This window comes from Neltuma alba, unplaced genomic scaffold, assembly GCF_004799145.2.
Source record: "Neltuma alba isolate B1F8T4 unplaced genomic scaffold, ASM479914v2 tig00010947_pilon, whole genome shotgun sequence".
In the NCBI taxonomy this organism is placed as follows: domain Eukaryota; kingdom Viridiplantae; phylum Streptophyta; class Magnoliopsida; order Fabales; family Fabaceae; genus Neltuma; species Neltuma alba.
The window spans coordinates 25445-47499 of NW_021635720.1; the positions used below are offsets into that span (position 1 = coordinate 25445).

General features: G+C 33.0%; 1 protein-coding gene across 2 annotated transcripts; it reads right to left on the reverse strand.

Moving 5' to 3' along the window:
* Window positions 1-57: 57 nt before the first annotated feature.
* LOC114760201 (rho GTPase-activating protein 7) lies at window positions 58-16179 on the reverse strand. 2 transcript variants are annotated; one of them, XM_028949462.1, is made up of 23 exons: window positions 16170-16179; window positions 13435-13729; window positions 11675-11711; window positions 11426-11502; window positions 10952-11022; window positions 10788-10866; window positions 10526-10670; window positions 10195-10314; window positions 9077-9154; window positions 8800-8855; window positions 7971-8040; window positions 7033-7120; window positions 6255-6498; window positions 5914-6135; window positions 5494-5826; window positions 4416-4465; window positions 3997-4057; window positions 3825-3908; window positions 2980-3093; window positions 2711-2877; window positions 2081-2150; window positions 668-874; window positions 58-461 (listed from the first exon to the last, which is right to left on the reverse strand). In XM_028949462.1, the coding sequence occupies exons 2-23, from the start codon at window positions 13486-13488 to the stop codon at window positions 327-329; spliced, it is 2562 nt and encodes an 853-aa protein (XP_028805295.1). In that variant the 5' UTR covers window positions 13489-13729; window positions 16170-16179; the 3' UTR covers window positions 58-326. The 2 variants fall into 2 exon arrangements, with proteins under 2 accessions (XP_028805295.1, XP_028805296.1); XM_028949463.1 differs by lacking the exon at window positions 16170-16179 and having other exon boundaries at window positions 5494-5823; window positions 13435-14108.
* Window positions 16180-22055: the final 5876 nt, after the last annotated feature.

A 22055-nucleotide genomic window follows, 5' to 3' on the forward strand; every position in this document is an offset into this window, starting at 1 on the left:
ATTGACCCAACAAATAATTACACCAACCTCCAACCCCTTCCCTAAAGATACAAGGAATTAATAATAAGAAAAGAAATAAACTAGCAATGAAGAGTAAAGTAGCCTGATGGCCAAGAGAAAGGATTTCCTCATCCAAACACCAATGAACTTTTCACTACTGAAAGAGAAAGGAAAACAGAACAAGAAACATGACACAGGACTACAGACAACAAACATATATGTGTCTGTGCAAAGAGTCGAAGAATATACAAGACGGTCGGCACAATTCTTCCCAGATGACTTGATGAAGCATCAATTTGGCTCGTCAACTTCAACAATTAAGTTGTCTAACCATAGTTCAAGTCAAGGTTATGGAGCTGTTCCATCAACTGGGAACGCCTTTCCTTGAAGAAATCAAAACGAGTAGTTAATTCTACAAGGGTTGAGGATGCAACAGATGGATGTCTGCCGTATTCTGTAACCTGGAATCATTGATGTCATATAAGCGCCTAACCATTTGTAAGCAGAAAAAGATTTAGCAGAGGTTGTAATATTGGTGATAGCTTCCGTGACCAGAACACTCGAGTATTAGAGATTCATTATAGTTGCAACTTACAAATTCCATTCAATGAAAGAGGTTAAGTCAATAAAATTTGCAATGCCATATTTGCCTAATCTTAATTCTTACCTCAGCTGCTCTTGAGGCGGAGGGCAATGAGGTAGAATCAACAGCACAGAGCTCATCAACAGACATGCTTGTTGATGCCTCGGTACTTTTAGAATCACATGGACTATTGGAGTCTACAGGTCTCCTCCAAGAAGGCTGCCTACTGCCATTATCAGAGGTCAATGCTTGTCCTTTTACACCTCTCCATTCCGCACCCAACGAATTCTCCTGTTGAAATGAAATGTATCAACGTGGCCACTCAAAACTGTAAAAACAGTTTATAAGCAAAGAGCAATGGAACATTGAAAGGCATAAATCCCCGTCTTTAAGTGATTGAAGAAAAACATTGATGTCTCACCAGATATATAGCACAAGGATGTGCGCCATATTGAGTTTTCGACGTCAAAGAAATAATTCCTTATGCTTTTGAGTGGATTGGAAAGAGGAAGAACTATTTACTATTACCAATCTCATATCAGTTGAAGGTATGGATATTTAGCTTTACATGTAGTTACCAACTTGTTAGCCTCAACGAGATTGTCCATTAAGGTATGGATATTTAACTTTATATCCAGTTACCAACTTGTTAACAACTAATTTCATAAAATAGTCAAAGAATAGTTGATGAAGTAAATAAACATGCTTTACAATTTGAGTGGATTGAACTTGCTATCTCTGTAGCTAGAACAGAAGCAGACATTCTTATTTTGCATTGTCATAATTTGACAATTTTTCCAATAAAAATCAGAGGGTGGTGGTGAAAAACAAAAACTGCTATTTTCCATAATTAATACAACTTATGGACCTATTCTAATTGTATGGTTAATCACAGATGTGACAAATAAGTTCCTCCCTCCGGTCTTTTTTACAAGAGCCTGAAATTTGAATTGCCTTGGTCTTTTGTATAAGAGCCTAATTGGAGTTGTCTGAACATTTAATGTGTTTTTGCCATTTTTGCCCCTAATTAATTTTATATATTGCATTAATTAAAAGGTTGACAACTTGACATACTACACATCCTTTCATACTTTCTCTCATTATTACTCTATATCTCTCTCTTACTTACCCCCTTATAGATAAGGGCATACTTGGAAGAAAAGTTCATTGTTTTACATATTTATTACTTTTAGCTGATGTTAACTGTTTTCTTAAACCGCATAAATTAGTTATCAGGCCCTTATAGAAAGGAGCGGAGGAAATACTCTGCAATAAGAATAGGTTGCTCATTAGAACAACAGTATTATTTGCATTAACAAAACTACAAAAGCAGGAGTTGACTAGAGAAAGATAGATCAGAAGATGTTTACGCAAGAAGATGTGGAGTGATAGAATGGACGAATAGAAATTAGGAGAAAAAGTAATTGATCAGGTATGCAAGCTCCCGCTCCTTTGCTTCCCCAAAATCATATTTTGAGTAACAGTTTTAAAACATACCTCAGTCCTTTGTTTCCTTTCATGATTACAATAGGCAAGGGTTGTATCAAAATCTTGCTGAAGAAATCTCCTGCATAAGTCAGACATACGTAAATACAGAAGGATGTAGTTGTTGATAGGTTTATAGAGTTTTCATTTACATAGAACCTAGAGAAAATGGAGCATAGATTTCAGGTTCAGAAATGACAGATCAATTAGAAGAAAAGCGTGATGGAATTTAATCCATGCTGGCAAGTGATGCATGAAAAGATGCGCTTTAATAAGAAACCAAGAAAGCTGAAATATTACAACAAAACAAGGAGAATAGTCAGTGTGTTATTCCTCTTTCCTTCCCCCCCCCCCCCCAAAAGCAATTTTTTTTCTGACACCACGTGCAACATTTCCAGCATCAATACCATGAGTTAACAATGGCTATTGTCAAGTTCATGTGCAACTAAAATGAATTTAAAGTTCCTCAGCAATTACCACAAGGAAAAAAAAACTCTTATGGCATAGAATCCTGACTTTTAATTTTTTGTCTACATGGAGATGGAAAAATATGGGTTCAGATATTGTTCAACACCGTTAACTTCTCAACATAACCAGCAATGCCAAACAAACTTAAAAGTTAGCGCAACTCTAGATACTTACTGCTGCGGAGGATTTTGGATCTGTTGGTACCGTTCAGATGCATCAAGAAGTGAACCATAGTGGTGCTGTCTTTGCTGATTGAGCTGATGGTGGAGTTCTGCGACTTTCTGCTTCAACCTGGCCACATCAGCTTCAGCAAGTGCAATCTCCTCAAGTTCAGCTCTCGTCTTTACATGAATAAATTTGATAAGATTATGTGTACTGAAAAAGCCATTAAACAACAAAAAATAGCAAACTCTGCATAAATTTCTGGGGGGGAAAAAAAAAACCTTGGAATCCATTCCACGTGAGTCTGAAAACTGTCCTGAAGACATGCTCAAACCAACTTCTAATGCAGCTCTAAGATCCCTCTCAGCTTGCAATTGCTCTTGCAACCTTGAAACCTTTATTGTTACAAATCAATCAGATCTTGCGTGGATTAAAAAAAGAGAGACACGTAGCAGCATGCATCCACAGAAAACTAGAAAGAATGGAAGGCTAGAAACGACAGCAAGGTGGTGCGAGAGCATAGGAAATAGAAATAGGGAGAAATCAAAACAAGGATATGGGAAAAAATAAGCAGTCGCAAATGACTCTTTTTTGAGGACTGAAATCGCAAATGACTCTAACAGGGACAAGGTAGTATGAGATCCCTGTTCAGGGGCAAGAACCACTTTCTTTAAGAGCCACAAAAACATTTCATAGACTAGTCACACAATGAACAATTCACAAGACATCATTTGCAACAGTCACTTTCCAGTTCCTAGGACTGGAATTCTATAAGCAGCACAATAGGAAAATGATAAAATTGATTAGGAAAAGAAAATACAAAGACTAGACTCCGAAGGTAAGTATAGCAATTTCCATCTATCCTGCACTCCTGGCAAACATAATTTTTTGTTTTTTTGCCGGACTGCCAAACATAATTTCTGAAGGGGGAATGATAACTAAAACAAATTTGGACAAATTAGTATATAGGAACTTTGAATAAACAAAAAACAAAAACGCTGATAAACTTTTGTCAAGAATAGTTAAGGGTATCAAACATATGCCAGGAAAGCGCAGAAAAGCCAGCAAATCATATTCAAGCATTCAAAATTCACCAGACAGGCATGGATATATCAGAGAAGAGTACATCTTGTTCAAGTGCCAAACGCCGCTCATGCAAAGCTTGCTTCCTTCTCTCTAAGCTTGCTTGTAAAATTGCATTTCCTCTAGCCTGAAATGAAAACATGACCAGGCCTTGAATAATAATGTACACATATTCTACATTTTTGGTATGAATAACTTGAATCATAGTAATATACCTCCTTTGCAATTCTATGTTGCAGATCACTTTTTGCAATCTCTAGTCTTTGAATAGCAAGTCTAGAAACAAACAGAAAAGAAACCAAGTATTTATATGTTTATTTCTTTCTAGGAGAAAAAAGAGAGCATGCATGAAGCAAATCACATGATAGAAAGAGCATAGATTCTATAGCTTCAGAAAGGGAGGAAGACATAATGCCATGGTACAGGGAGAGGGAATAACCATTAGAAAGAAACAGTAACAATAACTATATCAATGAAAAAAAAAGAGGCCCTTAAAGCCAGGGATTTGTTGGCATTAAATCTGGAAAATGGCATGCATTATAAGCTTCCCTCTGTGTAGTAAAAAAGAACACATAAATCTTGCTAGACAGCATTCTCTATACGAAAAGTTGTAAGATAATAATAAGCATCTCACTCTTCTTCTCCAGAAGAATCCACAGATTCCACCGAGGGTGTCCTTTTCGCCTGCATAAATCAGATTGCATTAGCAGATGTATAAAAGACTAAAGACACAACTACACAAGACAGATAGGAAATTGTACACTGGTTTTGTTCTCATGAAATTAAGTCATACCATCTGTTACCGTAGTAACTGGACATGATTAAATTGACAACTCATTTAAATGCGGTATGACATGATTATATGTGAAGTTGCGTTCCATTAACTATATAACACAATCTCATCATCCCATAATTTAGCCCCTAAAAATTGTGAACATTTTGCAGTACAGTTTAGATTGGCAGTTCAGAGATATACACTTCTCTTGCGTATTGTGGATAAAATGTTCAAACTAGACAGATCTTCAGATAAAGCACAATAAACAAGATAATGTGATAAAGAATAGAAAGATGATATTGACAACATAACCAAGCAAAGAAGTTTCTTTCTTCTCCTTTTTAATTAGTAAATCTGTCCTCTTGGCTTCCGAACAGTCTGAAACTCAACCTTTTTAAGGGGTTCTCCTTATCAGGAATGCAGCAGCAATAAGGGGCTTTGTTGCATTAATGTTCTTATCATGTTCCCGTAGTGTTTTGTTTAAGGATGTCATTTCTATATCACTCCATGTTATTTGAACTCTTTTTGTAACAATTTCCCATTTTGTTGGGGACAAATGGGGTTATATGAACAGGGAATTACATTTAATTTGTAACGAGTTTAGGGAATATAATTTACAGATTTGGTTTACTAAAGTTTCCCAGTGAAGATTAGGAACAGTTGAGAATCATGTTAACATTTATTATCCTGGTAGAATTTTAAGAGTGGGTACACAGACTATTACGCATCTTATTTATAGGTATGAATGGTGATTGGCCATTTTGAAATATTTTGAGCTATACCCTATCTACCTTCACTCTCCCGCACCCCTCCTTCAACAATATTTACCTTCTGAAATATGAAAAAGGATAGAAATTAAAGAACAGTGCAATATGGTGAACACGGCATATATGGGGAAATTGTTGAAGGCAGTGAAGGTAAGATAAAAACGACTCACATTGCTCCTTCCCCAGAATGTTGATCGCTTAGAACTGACATTAGTGTTGCTAGATCTACCAGTTTGCTTCCCAGAACTTGATTCATTTCCAGGCGCAGAAAAATGGTTGCCAGAATCCATTGAAGATAATATCTCACCCATGGAACGGTAAGACTCAGGGCCAGGCAACATATTTGGAGCAACCTTCTCGTCAGCTGAATTTTCATTGACCTTCTGCTTGTTCGGGTCTGCAGAATGCTTGGCATCAGCATCAACATTGAGATTTGCACTTTCAGCCTTAGCATGGTAACCATTATAGGATCCAGCATCAGAATCATCACCCCCAAATGCCTGCTGAAAATAGAGAAGACAAATGATGACTACAGCACAAATAAAAGGCTCAGGAGGAACAAGTAAATATGCAGCTAAATGAGATAGAACCTTGTAATCATAAAGATCACTGCCAGCATAACCACTACTTTCACTCATTTTTCCACTGTGCACACGATCAGCATCATCATCTGTTTCTTGATCAACTTCATTCTCTGCATCATGGTAGCCATTTTCTTTCACATCTATATTATTATCATCAGTGGAATCCTCAGTCTCACTATTCTCAACCCGAGAGTCTGCTGAAATGGAGCATCTCTGTATATTATCATCCTGAAACAACAGCTAGAAGCTAAGCTCCTGATTTGAATCAAACAATGAATATATATATATATATATATTAATCACCATTTTTCAGACAACAAACAAAAGGTTGGCTGAGAGTATCTTACATAAAAAATACTATCATACTCTTCCAACAAAGTGGTAATAATTGCTTGAGCATTATTAGCAGCATTAGCAGCTGCGAGAAGCTGAGCTGAACTATCACCATTAGGATCAAATTCATCATCCAGTTCACATTCTCCTGCTAGTATAGGTCGTAAGAGCAATGGTGCCATGCAAGCAGCAACAGCAGATTGAGTCATCCGATTCTCAAGAGAATGAGAAGCAATTTTATGCATCATCTTCAAAATTCTGCATAGGTAGAGATATCAACATTTGTTATATTTCCAAAATATTTAAATATTTTATTAAACACCACATTTTTTTATAACTCTAAAGACATCATAACAAATAACAAACAAGTTACTATTTCTAGTTTATTTCTTATGAATGGCACATGTTACGTAAAGATCAGTGATTTGTTAGGAATGGGCTAAGATGGTCAGTTAGGACTTAGGAGGCTCCAATTAGTATAAATGGAAGATGTTGATGTAATGAATGGATAATACTCTTTTCCGCACTAACTATATAACAATGATTGACGTCCGGAGAAAACCCAAGAATCTTTCCTCAAGTCCAATTCTTTTAACAGTCCCACCATTCTCTTAAACCAATATAAAGCTTATAAACCCAAGACTTTTCCCCCGAAAATTTCTAAATCCTAAAACAACAATCACTCAAACAGTACTACGAATTTGGCAAATAATAGAATGGCATCATGCAAATGAATGTTTGTGGAACACATCATCTACCAGAGTCCACAGGGAAGCCTGGGGGGGGGATTACCTTTGTAATAAACGTCGATTTGGCTCTGGAAAGGTTTCCAGTATAGCAGAGCGCATTGCACTGATCCTAGCCTCCCTCTTGTCAATTTCTTGCCAAATAAAAGAGTACAGAACATCATCAATGTCACAAGTAAACTATAAAGGTACTATTATTTGACCAATAGACACATTTTACATCCCCATAAATCCTACTCATACTAATAGGAGAGTCCCCTAATTAACTCCTTAACTATTTCACAATATTAATTACCACAAAAAAATCAATCTCTACCACCATTCATATCTATAAACAAAACTCAAGCAACAGGACCTGCAACATGTTAGGGAAAGGAAAATAACAACATCAGACACATCAAATCCCCAACGCGTGAACTTTGCATGCTATTTTTAAGTGGTTCATGAATATGCTTTTTAAAATATGAGCTGCAGCAAATCATTATACAAAAAGAAAATTGCATCTGCCTAAATGTTCAACCAAGCATATACTGCAATTGCAACAGCATTGAGGAATAAGATAATTTCACACTGTTCAAGATAAAGAGATAAGAGAGCTGTTTGTCTTGTCATTATCCATTAAATAATCTACAGTGTGGTTCTTGAGACTCCATGCAATGTAACTCATACTGGTTATTTAAATAATAATAATCTAAACCTAATTTAATCCTAAAACATAAGCTAAAAGATAAATTCTATCCTTTGAAATTCAAAATAAATAAAATCCTATTTTAAAACAAAGAAAATTCTAATTAGGTCTCACATCAAATGTTAGCATCAGATTTTTTAATGTATAAAGAAATCTCTCTGAATTCAAGTTTCTTTGTACCTGCCACAGCAGGATTATTGTACAAACATACAAAGCACTGAGGATTTTAGTAGAACACATGGCATCTATCATTAAAACATGGCAAGAAAAGAAATGAAACACAGAAACAAACTTACTATAAGCCTCCAACAAAGAAGTGCAGCATGATGCTGGAACTGGAGATGAAGGTAGCTCCCTTAATACATGCTGTAAACAAAGCAAGCATGTTAGAATACAAAATGCTTAAAAAATAGGCTCGTCATAATCCAGGATTCATATTTTATTAGTTGAATTAAAAAAAAATGCTAGCTGCTTCCTGATTAAACTCATCAACCCTCAAGGCTGATCAAATGATGCCTGGTTGCTCTACGGACTCCAGTTTTTAACCGAAAGGACTGGAAACTAATAGAGAAGCAAGAAGTCAAATATCTGAATAGATCTCAAGGTAAATGAACCTATTAATTAATTGGACGGGAAGAAAATGGTAAGGAAACAACTGCTGAAGAAAATTGTGCATCCAGCAATAATGACTAAATCGATTCCAGTTGTTTAGCGGTTCTTTTTGGTCTACAATATGCTGCTTCAAGGAGTTTTCAGAAGCTAAGGGTACACAATTGACAACGCTAAGTTTTATATTGATGTCATTGCTCTTCCCTTACAGTTTCTGTCACATGCCCTTCTGCAGTACTTGAGATATATATCTTATCTTACGCTTTCTAAAAAAGGAAAGAAAAAGAAGTCCTAGAAAACTTAGAATCTCCTATATAAAAAATCGATCACACTAAATTCAATTTTTGTGCTTGAAAGATTTGTAGCTTAGATATCATGAACAAGCAATCCTAGTGCACATGGAGAATATTACACGGAGATTTTTCTCCTTAATATTATAGTATGTTCAACACATTATTAGGTTCAGATTTCATTGATTTAAGCTGAATAAATACTCAATAAACAAAATATAAGTACCTTGACACAGTCACCAACAACATGAGCATCCTCGTCAGGGGAAAATTCATTCTTGCCTGAAAATATCAGTAAAAATAAGGAGGTTCAAATTGATGCTTGAAAAGAAAAGTAAAAACACATAAAAATGACTAACAATCTAAGGACTAAGGTTATAGAGCATCTTTGTCATTCTTTAATCTGCAAGAAAGTTGAACTATGGCAAAAACCTCCTATGGAGGCTCTAATTTGGCTATAGATATGCAAACAGGATTGACAAGGAGTAAACCATTATTAGTACCTTGCTCATATTCTTGAACTCTCCGATCTACTTCCTCAACATCTGCAGATTGCCGCAGAATTCCTTCAACTTTAGTTCCTGCAGAAGGACGCGGTAAAATGAACAGAACTCCTTAACAAAAGAAGATGTTTAACATGTTTCATGCATTATAATTCTTTTGTCCTCCATTGTACAATTGGATGTATTTCCAATATGCTTAAGCAACACAAAGTGAAAGGCATTCAAAACTTAAGCAAATGAAATGATAAATAATTTATGGCTATAAGCTGATCCAAAAAACCAGGGCATAGATGTAGACCAACAAAATAATTCAAAACTGCCTTTTACAATCCCATTCAAGAAAAGTCCAACCCAAAACTGGCAATTGAGCACAAATTTGGACAACTTCAATTGAAAAACAATATGGTTTCTAGCCAACAAACCTCATTGTGCATAATTTAATGGTTGAAAGACTCAAATTTTTCAATAATCAGGCTATTACTTCTCTTTTTCTTTATCCGGAGACCTGAAATAGTGACTAAATTGGAACTTATTGATAATTTTTTCCCTTGAATTACGTATTGCAAACTGTTACTATGTTGTTGACATGTAAACAGCCTCAACTTGTGTCTCAACTATTGATGCAATCCGTGATTAAATTATTTTAAACTTAAATTCACGTCTCACTCAACTATTCATGATGATCTCTACCACTGTTCAGCACATGATTTGTTTCATGGAATCTCCTACTTAGACATGCATGGGAACTTGAGTGCTCCATTATTTTGACATCTTTTTTTTTTTTTTTTTTTGTGCATTAAGGATGTATAGTTTCACAGCTTTCCTGGGGATAACACCTTGTTCTCTCTGATTTAATTCTCACCTCCTAATAGAATTCCCATTAATATCAAAAGAATGTTTTAAAATGTCAAACTCATCCCACAATGCACAGAAAGTTATTTAGTTTGTTATTTTTCTATTTATCAAGCATAACATTAGTGTAAAATTAATTGAAAATGAGAAGAATGGTGATTGGTACATGACTCCAAATGATTACACATGGACCATTAGCTGAAAAGAAGTGCATTTTGCACCACAAGGATATGGCAACCAAACCATATTTTAAAATCATAACTTACCATACTTCTCTAAAAACTGAAGAGCCTTTTCAAGGAAGGATGGACCACCATCAATATCTTCAAGTGCAAGCAGAATTGGTCTTCCAACAACTAAGGACTTAACAGGACGCTTGTCTCTCCCTAAATGCCCAATATAAAATCAAGTGACAATAAGAATGACAACGACCTTGACAAAATGACAAATAAAATGGTATTAAAAATTAAAAAGAAAAAGAAAGAAACTCGAAACCAATAAAGAAACCCAGTGAATAACAACCAACATAATTATTGAAATAAGTTCTTACTGAACTTAAAACAAAAGCATAAAATATATTGAAGAATAAGAACAAACATTGATGGAAAGACCCTTCAATAGAATCACTTGCATCGCTACGAAAGATCCCATTTTGTCCCATGACAAGGGCAGCACTTGGTGCTTGTGCAAGGGCTTGTTCAAGAGCTGTCTTCCATTCATACAAGTCTTCTGATGTCTCAGCCTGGTGTATGATAAGAAAATGGAGAAACAGGCCATTTTAAAATGGTTATCACCAATTACAAATAATTATAATTGATGTCCATTTTATCCCTTAAGGATTTAATTGTAAATAAAGCACCTTAAGCGTGAATGCTCGACCATCACGTCCATCTGGAAACAGTACTGTAAGAAGCTTTTTGTCTTCTCTAACAACAACACTGGGAGATATATAACTCACAGGTTATGATTACAACATAGATAACCAAAATATAAAATAAAAAATATTTTAATCATCATATTTACCTCCCTGAATTGTTTAAGTCAATACCACCCAGTGTAAGATTAACTTCACCACCTCTCTGAGGAAGGGCACTCTACATAATCAATCAACATAAAAACAATTACTAATTCTAATATCAAAAGTTGTAACTGCCATATATTTCAGTTGTAGTAGTTACATAAATGAAGACTGAAGACTGTCACAAGGCAATCCAATCACTTCAGACCTACAACAATAACTAGTAACTAAATGAAATGTCATTTATTAAGAAGAAATTGCACAAAGCGCATCCATATTCTGATGTTGATAGGTGGGCATGGTTTAAGGAATCACACAATACCATTTTGTTTTTTAAGATCATCGAATATAACTGAATATCTGCTTAGTCCAGAGTGGAATCATAAAGAAAGAACAAATAATTTGACACGGGAAAAACAAAATACATATTGAGATGATCAAATGACTTGAAAAGATTTAGCCATTTATGTGGTACTAACAGGGTCATTTTTGAAGAAAACTAATGATGTCCGAGTCAGTATAAACCAACGCCTCTTCCAAGACTTCCAGCCTATTCCTACAAAAATTCAGAACAGGACAACAAAAGTAAATATTTGCATCATTCAATATATTTGGGTCTGTAGGCTAACTAAAAACACTGAGAACAAAAGAGCCACCTCAGAAAATAACATCTTTGTCCCTATAAGAGAATAAAGAAAGTAAATAAGGAAAAAGGTACAGTAACCAACCTTTAGAAGATATGAAAAGTGGGCCACTTTTAAAAGCCTGTCACAAATTGCGAAAATGTCAGAAACCCCAACAAACAACCACTTTCTCGCCTCTACTTAAAACTCTTCAAAAATCAGACAGTTGGTACTTGTGATGGAAATAAACTAAATATTTCCACCGGCTTTATTATTTTTAAAAAAAAAGCACCATATTTGGGGAATGGAAATGTTATTATCCAACAGAAGATAAACAATAAAAAAAGTGAGGCCAAAAAACACTCAACATGATCAATATTCGAAAACATAATAGCTTATTTGCTTCATTATAGATAAATAAAAAGTTTCACGATAGGAAGGCAAATTTTACAATAAAAAACATTAGGGAAGAAGCTGTATGAGCCTAGTGAGCTGCAAAAAAAGTCAATAGTATTAATCTACCAGCATACATATAAACAACCTGTCCATTGAAGGAGCTTTTTCCAAAATGAAATTGCTTCTCAAATAAAACTTTCCCCAACATAAGAGTGCATACAGCAAAGAATGTACGGTTTACATGACTGCACACTGCAAGGATCAATATTCCAAACCCTCTTACCCAAAGTCCAAGAAGAAAAGATGGGCTCTAGTGAGGAGGCAAAAGGATTGTCATTCTCGACTCAACCTAATGAATCCCTATTAAAATATAAGTTCCAAGAAAAAACAATAATCCTGAAAAGACCAAAGTTTTTGTGCAAAAGAGTTATGAAAAGATGAAATTCAATAGACTCAAAAAGGCCTCAAGAGAAAGAACATTTTTCCCACCCAAATCATCTCCCAGAATCTAAAAGGCAGGCTACCGCCCACCCTAAAAGATATCATAGATCTGAAAGAGACAAACCCTTGAGAGAGAAATTTCCACAGAAACAACATAAGATCAGGCTCACATCTTGCCCATTCTAATTTAAACCACACTCACTCTAAACATGTACATCATAACATATTTAATCATGCATAAATAGAAGATCGCTATAAAAATCATCTACCAAGACATATCGTGTAACTAAACATCATTGCAGGACATCAACGCAGTCCAACTGACTAGAATAGGTCCCTTCTTAATGAACTGTGGCAGAAATGGAAGTAGAATAGATACGCTTTACCCTCTATATTGTTCTATTTAGCAATCCACGTTCACAGTAAGGTCAGGCAGCACCTTTTGCTTCCTTTCACAAACACTGTTCATGGAATTCTTCTAAATTATACTGCTTCAGCCATGAATTTCCTTTCTACGCCAATGTACTTACTTGCAACCATTATCTATTGCTAGTCAATGGTGCCAGTCAATGTCGATTATCCATATGAATCCCTTTCATTGTCACTACATTATAAATGTAGGCAAATGGTCCAAAGTTTTGGAAACAAATATTCATCGCATATTTAAAAAGTGCCCTGGTGGGAAAATTCTTCGCTACCTCTCGGAAGCCTATGTTTTTACTAATTTGAAATTTCAGAGATCGCTGAAGGGTTAAACGGGTATCTCGCACAGAATTCCCCGTCAGATTCAACACTTAAACACAGCGAAAAATGAAGGCCTTACTCAACTGCCTTGAATATTCTCTTCTATGACTACATTCTCAAAGCGCAAAAACGCTTACATAATTAAAAGCGTCCGAGTTCAAGTTATAAATCTGCTCATTTGCAAATCGTAACCGTTCCCGCATTTGATTCAACACTAATTAGAATTCATAAACAAAACTCTTTCCCAGCTGGTATATCTCCTTTATAGCAAGAAGAAAACATACCGCGTTGGAAGTGGCAGGCCGAGGGCGCTCAAGAGACGCCAAAGAAGCCGACATTTCCACAAAGTGTCAAAGAAGCATCAACTTCATTGCGTCTGAGTCTGAATCCTACCATAACCATCACCCCAAAAAAATCAACATTTCAAATCCGCAAGGGAGCTCCGACTTCAAAAGCATCAAAGACAAATCAGAGAGATCTGACTTAAAATTCCCAAACTTTCAAACCTCCAACTTAGATGCGTACATGGGATTCCATCCGTCACTTTAACCTCCCAACCACTTCCCCAGATGTCATTTACTCCAAAGACAAAATTTTAACGAATGAACTAATCACAGAACCCCCACGAGACAAAGTTCTTTTCCACCGGGTAACTCTACTTTCTCTTGTCTCACTTTTTCCGGTGAATTCCTCGCACTTTTGTATTAGATTAGGTAAAGGGAGCTATAGTGGTTGTCACGGAAATGCGAAAACATGAAATTGTGCTTTGCTTTTCACCTACTTCTCCTGGTCTCTTTGCGCCAAGGAAGAGAGAGAGGGAAACAGAAGAAGAAGAAGAAGAGTGAGAGAACGGGTTGGGTTGGGTCCTCTGTAGTCAAGGTTGAATCGGTTGAAGCAAGAATCCAATAAGAACAGGACAAGTCAGCAACAAAAATTAGTATGAGCCTCCAGATTTAGTTTCTGAATGAATATTACTACCTTAAGAAGTGAGATTTTGAGATAATATATGAACCTCATGGTGAGAGAGAGAGAGAGAGAGAGAGAGAGAGAGAGAGAGAGAGAGAGAGAGAGAGAGTGTGTAGGAACATGGGAACAAGGTGGCTAGCATCCCTATCATTCCGTGAATGAATCTTTCCTGTTCTGCGCATGACTGCCAACTTTAATTACTATGATTGACCTCACTTATATGAATACCACACACCCTTTATCCTCCTTTAATTTTTGTCCGTTTTGAAAAGAAGAAAAAGATTGTAATGTATGATTCTTGCCAATAACGTGTATTATTGATTTGTGATGTTAATTAATACTCCCCGGTCCTTAATATAAGACCCATTTAACTAATTTGATTAAATTAAGGAAGTTAGGTAAGTTAGTTAAGTATAAGAAAAGTAACATATTTTTCCTAAAACACCATAATCATCTTTTTTAATACCCAATCTCCCTCTTCTATTTGATCATGGTTGAGGGAGTATTCATAGGGTAATTTAGAGAAAATTGATAAATATGGGAAATAGGTCTTATATTTAGGACCAAAATCAACTCAAGAATTGGATCCTATATTAAGGACCGGAGGAGTATGTTTTATTTATTATGTAAAGTTTGATTAAATAAAAGTTGTGGTGTCGGCAATAAAGACTAATTTTTCCCCTGCTAAAAGTAGCCACTTAACTTCTAAATAAATTGGTGCACATACAGAAGGTTATAAATTTTTAAAGGTAAACATACATCCACACTATGATTTTATTTTCTAATATATTCAAATCTTTTTTATGATGCATCCAGTACTTTTACCTTATATTTTTTTTAGTGCACACAGCACCTTAATATTATTTTAGGTGCATTTAACACCTTCAAGATTAGGGTACTAAATATAACTAAAAACTAATATCGAGATCTTGAATATACCAGAAAAATAAGATTAGAGTATTGGATATACCATAAGAAAATAGAGTACACGAAGCACCTGAAACCTGACAAATAAGATTAGGTTATTGGCTGTGCATTTACTCAATTTTAAATGACAAAAATTTCTGTTACTTGGGAAAAAATTACATTTTTTTACATACCTATTATTTTTAATTAATTTTAACTAATTTTTTTATTTATGTAATTTGACTATTTGTACTTTATAGAGCAAAGGGAGTATTTTCAAAATCAATGTTATTACTTATTAGTAGTATATATTTTCATGTTATAATTTCTTGCCAACACATTTTCATGTTATATTAATTGATATAATATTGATTTTTTTCATGTATATATTGAGATTTATTGAATGGGGGAAAAGGGGGAAACTAGAATGCTGGTAGTTAGAATTTAAATGATGGCAAAAAAATTACTTTTTTAAAAAAATATTTTTCCAGGAAAAAACATCGCTGCATGAAACAAGTTTAACAACGATATTTATGATCAATTAATGAAGATAACAAAGATCCGACAATGTAGGGAATAATAAGTACTAAATTTATTGTAACGTTTAATGAGTTAGATATTCTGACCAAACAAGGAAAACGGTTTTATGTATTTGACCAACAAAAAGTAAATAATTTTGCATGTTGCCAATAAATAAAATACTATTATATATGTACTCCCTCCGTTCCTTATTATAAGAGACAAATAACCGAAGTACGTTGATAAAAAAAACAGTTAAAGTTAGTTAAGAACAATTAATGTATAAAAAGTATAATTTTTTTTCCAAAAATGCCCTCATTAATAAGGAGAGCATGAGAGAGAACAATTAAATTATTAAAAGAAAGAGAAGTGGGAGGGAGAGAGAGTGTGAGTTGGAGATAATAAATATAGGTAAAATAGTAAATTAACACAAAAAAGAAGAGACAACTTGTAAGTGTCTCTTATACATAGGAACATGGCATAAGCATCAAGTGTCTCTTATAATAAGGAACGGAAGGAGTATTAATTATAAAGCTTTCAATAAAATAGTACTAGTAATGCAGTTAGAATTATTGTAATGTTTAATGTGTTAGATATTCCGACCAAACTATATTTTATTGATCCACACAAGTAAATGATTTTGCGCATTGATGATCAAATATGTTATGACTTATGGTATGGAAACTTGTAATATTTTCCAAGAAAATTCAATAAATTAATTAGAATTTTCAAATAGAAAAAACTTTATTATCTTGTTGAGGCACTACGGGAAAAAAACTTAAAGAGACTGTAATTTATGGGGAAAAAAAAGTCATTGATATTGAATACTAAAAGCTAATTTGCGTTCATGGAATCCCAGATGGAAATAAAGCTAGTAATTTTTCCCATTAAAAATGCTTTGAATATGATAAGTTACTTAAAAAGCTAGTAATTTTTATAATTAAATAATTTATTTAACTTTTTTAATCTATCTAAATTAGTTAAGTAACCCCTATACTAAGAATAAAAAAATTATAAAACACTTTTTAAATTATTGTAAATGATTTCTTTTGGCCGATAATAAGCTTTATTGTCCTTATATGTGGTAAATTATCTCTTTTTTATGTTATACCTCAATATTTAATTGAACATTAACCTTTACTCATATCAAAAGGGTCATAAAATACCAACCTCAATGAATCATTTTAAAATTCCAACTTCCAAGTTACGCATGCTTCTCAGGATTCAGTGATTCTGTGTTTGGTAGTTTAACTAACCTCTTGGACTTACATGCAGCAATATTAGGTTAGGTGAGGTATTATTAAAAGTATCGTACTTAGAACCATAAATTCTATTAAAAAAATAAGAAGAATAATAAATATAGCATTTTCAAGCTAAATTTAAGAATAAAAAAATAATTAGCAACTTTCTGACAAAAAAAGGAAAGGAAGACAGTGCAACAATTTGCCAGTTTGTGTCTGAATAAGTTGCAATTATTTGATAATTTCGTGCCTATAGATTAATTAAATTAAGTTATACTCCTCTGGTCTTTAATATATGACCCAATTGTTGAGTTGGTTTTGGTCCTAAATATAAGACCCATTTCTCATATTTATCAATTTTCTCTAAATTACCCCTATAGATACTCTCCCAATTATAACCAAATAAAATAGGGAGATGAGGTATTAAAAAAGATGATCATGGTGTTTTAGGAAAAATGTGTCATATTTCATATAATTAACTAACTTACCTAACTTCCTTAATCTAATCAAATTAGTTAAATGGGTTTTATATTAAGGACCAAAGGAGTACAATTGCAAAAACATAAACGTCGTAAAAACAAAACAAAATCAACCTTGAATTTTGTATTTAAACAAAAATATTCACCATTTCACTTAATTTTTTTAAAGTAAAAAAAAAAAAAACAACCCTTTTGCCGTCGAACATGCAGTCCAAATGGATCACATTATGGTAAACAAAAAAATCAACCACATAAATTGACCAAAATCTAGTTATTTAAAAGAAAACACTGAGGTAAACTTTTTCACACATATTATATTGAGTTCTCAATCACACACGGACATGTCAATTTCTCAATCACGGACATGTAAAAAATCTAGGTTAGAAGTTTGATATATTCTGCTTTCTATCCTGCAAATTTAGTATAAAATATATTATTAAGCCTTAATTATCATTATTAATTATTGAGGCGTTAAAAGGGTATTACTATTAACTTGCACTACAAAAAAAAGCCAATTACTGATGGAATTAGTGACAAAATCATTTCCGTCGCTAATTTCTGACGGATTACCCACAAAAATTCCGTCGCTAAACTTAGCCATAGAATGAGCGACGGAAAATAATCCGTCGCTAATTAGCCAAGGAATTAGCCACAGAATTTTTTCCGTCGGAAACTTCCGTGGCTAATTCCGTCAGTAAATTTTTATAATTAAAATTAGCCACGGAATTTTTTCCGTCAGAAAATTCCGTGGCTCAAGTTTTATAATTTCGATTTGCGACGGAATACTTTTCCGTGGCTAATTTAGCCACGGAATTAGCAACGGAATTTTCTGACAGAAAAAATTTCGTGGCTAATTTTAATTATAAGACTTTAGCCACGGAATTAGCCATGGAATTTTCCGACGGAAAAATTCCATGGCTAAAGTCTTATAATTACGATTTCCGACGGAATAATTTTTCGTCGCTAATTCCATCGCTAAAATATAATATATAATATAATATAATATAATAATATAATAATATAATAAATATATAATTAAATTATATATCTTATAAATATTAAATAAAGAATTAAATTTAAAAAATATATTTATAAAAAAAATTATTTATTATTTAAAATTCAAATTAATGTCATTGGAAATTAATATTATATTTAAAATAATTTTTTAAAAAATAAAGCATTATAAAATAAATAGTAAAACAAATATCTAAAAATTATTTTGTTACAAAAATAGTTATGATTAAAATTATATAGTTTATTTTTAGTTTCTAATAATATATATGTGTATAAATAATTATTTGTGTAAGAGAATATTATATATATTTAATTTTGTATAATAAATCAGTAAGTTCATTGCAGCTCAACTAGTGAAGTCGCGCACGTGCACAAGCGAGGTCTTTGGTTCGAGCCGTGGAGAAGTCACTTTGAAGAGGAATTATATGGTGACGGCATGTGGCAATACAAGATGGCATGTGAGATAGCAACACGTGGCGGCAGAAGTGAGGTGGCAGGGACACGTGGAGATGAGATCATGACACGTGGCTGCGGAGCTGAGGTGGCAACGACATGTGGAGGTGAGATGGCAATGACACATGGCGGAGAAGGTGAGGTGGCACTGACACGTGGCGGAGGAGATGAGGTGGCAGCAACATGTGGAGATGAGGTGGTGACATGTGGCGGCCAAGGTGAGTGGCATTTTAATTTTTTTAAAAAAAAATATTAGCGACGGAATCAAATTCCGTCGGTGGTAATTAGAGACGGAAAAATTCCGACCGACGGAATTCTGGTTCCGTCGCTAATTCCGTCGGTGATTACCGACGGAATTGAAATTCCGTCGGGAATCCAATTAGTGATGAAAAAATTAGCGACGGAACGAATTCCGTCGCTAATTCCGTCGGTAATTTGATTCCGTTGCTAATCCGTCACTATTCCGTCGCTAAATAAAAATTCTGTCGGTAAATTCCGTCGCTCATCAGATGTTTTTTGGTAGTGTTGCGAGCCTACTTTTCTCCGATTTGAATTACTCCCTCCGTTCCTTATTATAAGAAACAAATAACCAAATTATGTTGATAAAAAAAACAGTTAAAATTAGTTAAGAACAATTAATATATAAAAAGTATAATATTTTTTCCAACAATGCCCTCATTAATAAGGAGAGAGAGCATGAGAGAAAATAATTAAATTATTAAAAGAAAGAGAAGTAGGGGGAGAGAGAGTATGAGTTGGAGACAAAATAAATAGGGGTAAAATAGAAAATCAATACAAAAGAATAGAGACAATTTTTAAGTGTCTCTTATATATAGTAATATGTCATAAGCATCAAATGTCTCTTATAATAAAGAACGGAGGGAGTATTATTTTTGGTTCTTAATATAAGAGTCAGTTAGAGATTATATTCAATCTTAATTATAAGACTCCAATTTACTTTATCTCTAAATTTATTATGTTTTCTTTATAATATCCCCATTCTTTGTAAGGAATTCTTACCGAAGAATAATTCCAATACATATAATTAAATAGAATAACTTATAAAAATCAACACACATTTGTTATAGTTAATCAATTTAATTAATTTTCTTAATATGTTCAAATTAGTTATCTAGCTCTTATATTAAGAACCAAAAGCAGTATTTCATACATATATAAAAAGTCTTAATTTCAACACAGGCATATGACTGCTGGCTATTTTGAAGTGCCTTTTTAATTTCTTCCAGAAGACTAATAAATGAGATAGATAATTATCTGCACTAACCTTAGTAACATTAATATTTATCAATAGTGATTGATGAGTTAAATGAAAGAATCTTTGTTGGCAAAAGAAAAAAAAGAAATTTAACTCCTTTTAGAAAAGACTCATAATTCAAATTATGTTAAAAGAGTTATCATTTCTAATTAAATCGAGCAATAATTTGAATATGATTCAATGATAATGAATCTCATATAATTATGTGTTTTTATATATGTAGTATCAATAATTAGTTATTTGTATTGGAAAAATGTAGACAACACCCTAAAATAGCCCAGCTCTAATTTTAATATTAAGAATTGTACATGAAAAACTGGATTTCTTTGCACCACACATTATTGTGAGAAAGTTTGTTATGGTTTTCATAGAAAAGTTGCATTTATTTCCTTTCCCTTTCACACGAATTCAAATCCACTTTTCATTATTGCTCATCACTTTGTTCCAAAAAGAACCATCACCATCACCTCAATACCAAACTAAACTTGGCAAAATATTATATATATATATATATATATATATATATATATAAAACCGTAGTTATTCATATGCACACAAAAAAAATGTGGTCTATAAAATTTAATTAGGCTCTCATGCATGGCAAGGGAATAATCAAGGATTCTTTTATTGTTTGGAATATATATTAAATAGGAATAAAATTAAAATAATTTTATGGATAGAAAATAACTTTTATTCATTTTTATATAAAATTAAAATAATTAAAAATTTTAAATTTTAAATTTTAAATAATTACTATAGGCACAATGAATAATTTCTGTAGGATCCGAATTAGGGGTAGGTAAATATCTTTTAAAAATATATTTATTTATATTTTACTACTATTTCTATACATAAGTCACTTGTACTCCATTCTTGCATACCAATAAATATATTAAATTGATAAAAAAAATTTTACCCCCGCCCTCCCATGCTGGAAAACAATTAATTTGCTGGATTAGATTTGGTTTATATATAAACATGTTACATATCTCATCCATTGTACAAATTAGATATCTACTACCTCCGATACTTAATATAAGAGTTTGTTTGACTTTCAATTTGATGTTAAATATAAGACCCCAATCCATTTTATCTTTTATATTTATCTATTTTTTTGCAAAATAGTCATTATAGTAGTTGCACATGTTAAATGTTCTATCAAATAATAGTTCTAACTAATAGACATAATTAGTAAAGGTATTCTAGAGAAGACAACACCTATTTATTACAAATAACTAACTTAAAAAATTTTCTTAATCTACTCAAATTAATCAACTAGCTCTTATATTAAGAATTAGAGATACTATATTGCAATGTTACATACACACACAAATTGTCAAATTTCTTGTTTAAAATAGTTATATATGAAACATTACTTGGAAGCAAGTGTAATCAAAGACGACGCAAAGTACGTAGAAGAGCCAGTTGAGCACCCATATTGATATCTTTTTTCCTGCACAATATTATAATTATTTTCTTTTTAATCAATATGAATGTCAATATTACTTGATATCATCATCCAAATATATAATATAAAAAATCTGTAGAATTCACAATGAACTCAAACTTCTTGAACTATATGAAATCCACCTAATTTTGGAGTGAAATTTTTCCATTACATAGTGAAATAGAAAACAGCACATCTGTCGTTCGGTGTTAATTAATTAGCTTAGCTTAGTGGTAAAATGAACTAAGATATTGATAGAGGCATAAGGTTCATACCGTAAAGTTTGTTACACGATGATAGTTTTATATTTTATTTAATTCATGAGTAGATGACCTCATTGAATTCTTTAAAACACCATTTTAAAGAAAATTTGAAGTAGTATTTCTATTTATCTGTCATTATCATTTGTCATTTTGAAAGTATATAAGACAATTCTAATAATTATTTTAGGATTTATCTTTGTTTTCACTCACGTCAATCCAGTAAGAGAGATAATTATATAGAAAGATGATAAATAAAAAGTTGATGGCATATTAAAAAAATTTAAAAAAATGTTTAGCATTTTGCTAACTTACATTATGTAATAAAACCCTATAAACGTAAA

Bases quoted from the DNA above. Each gene is read 5' to 3' on its own strand.
- LOC114760201 (XM_028949462.1), bottom strand. From the start codon at position 13,488: ATGTCGGCTTCTTTGGCGTCTCTTGAGCGCCCTCGGCCTGCCACTTCC. The intron at 6,136-6,254 runs GTAAGATACTCT...CTGTTGTTTCAG, and splicing joins AGTATGATAGTATTTTTTAT to GATGATAATATACAGAGATG. The intron at 2,878-2,979 runs GTTTTTTTTTTC...ATTCATGTAAAG, and splicing joins CACGTGGAATGGATTCCAAG to ACGAGAGCTGAACTTGAGGA.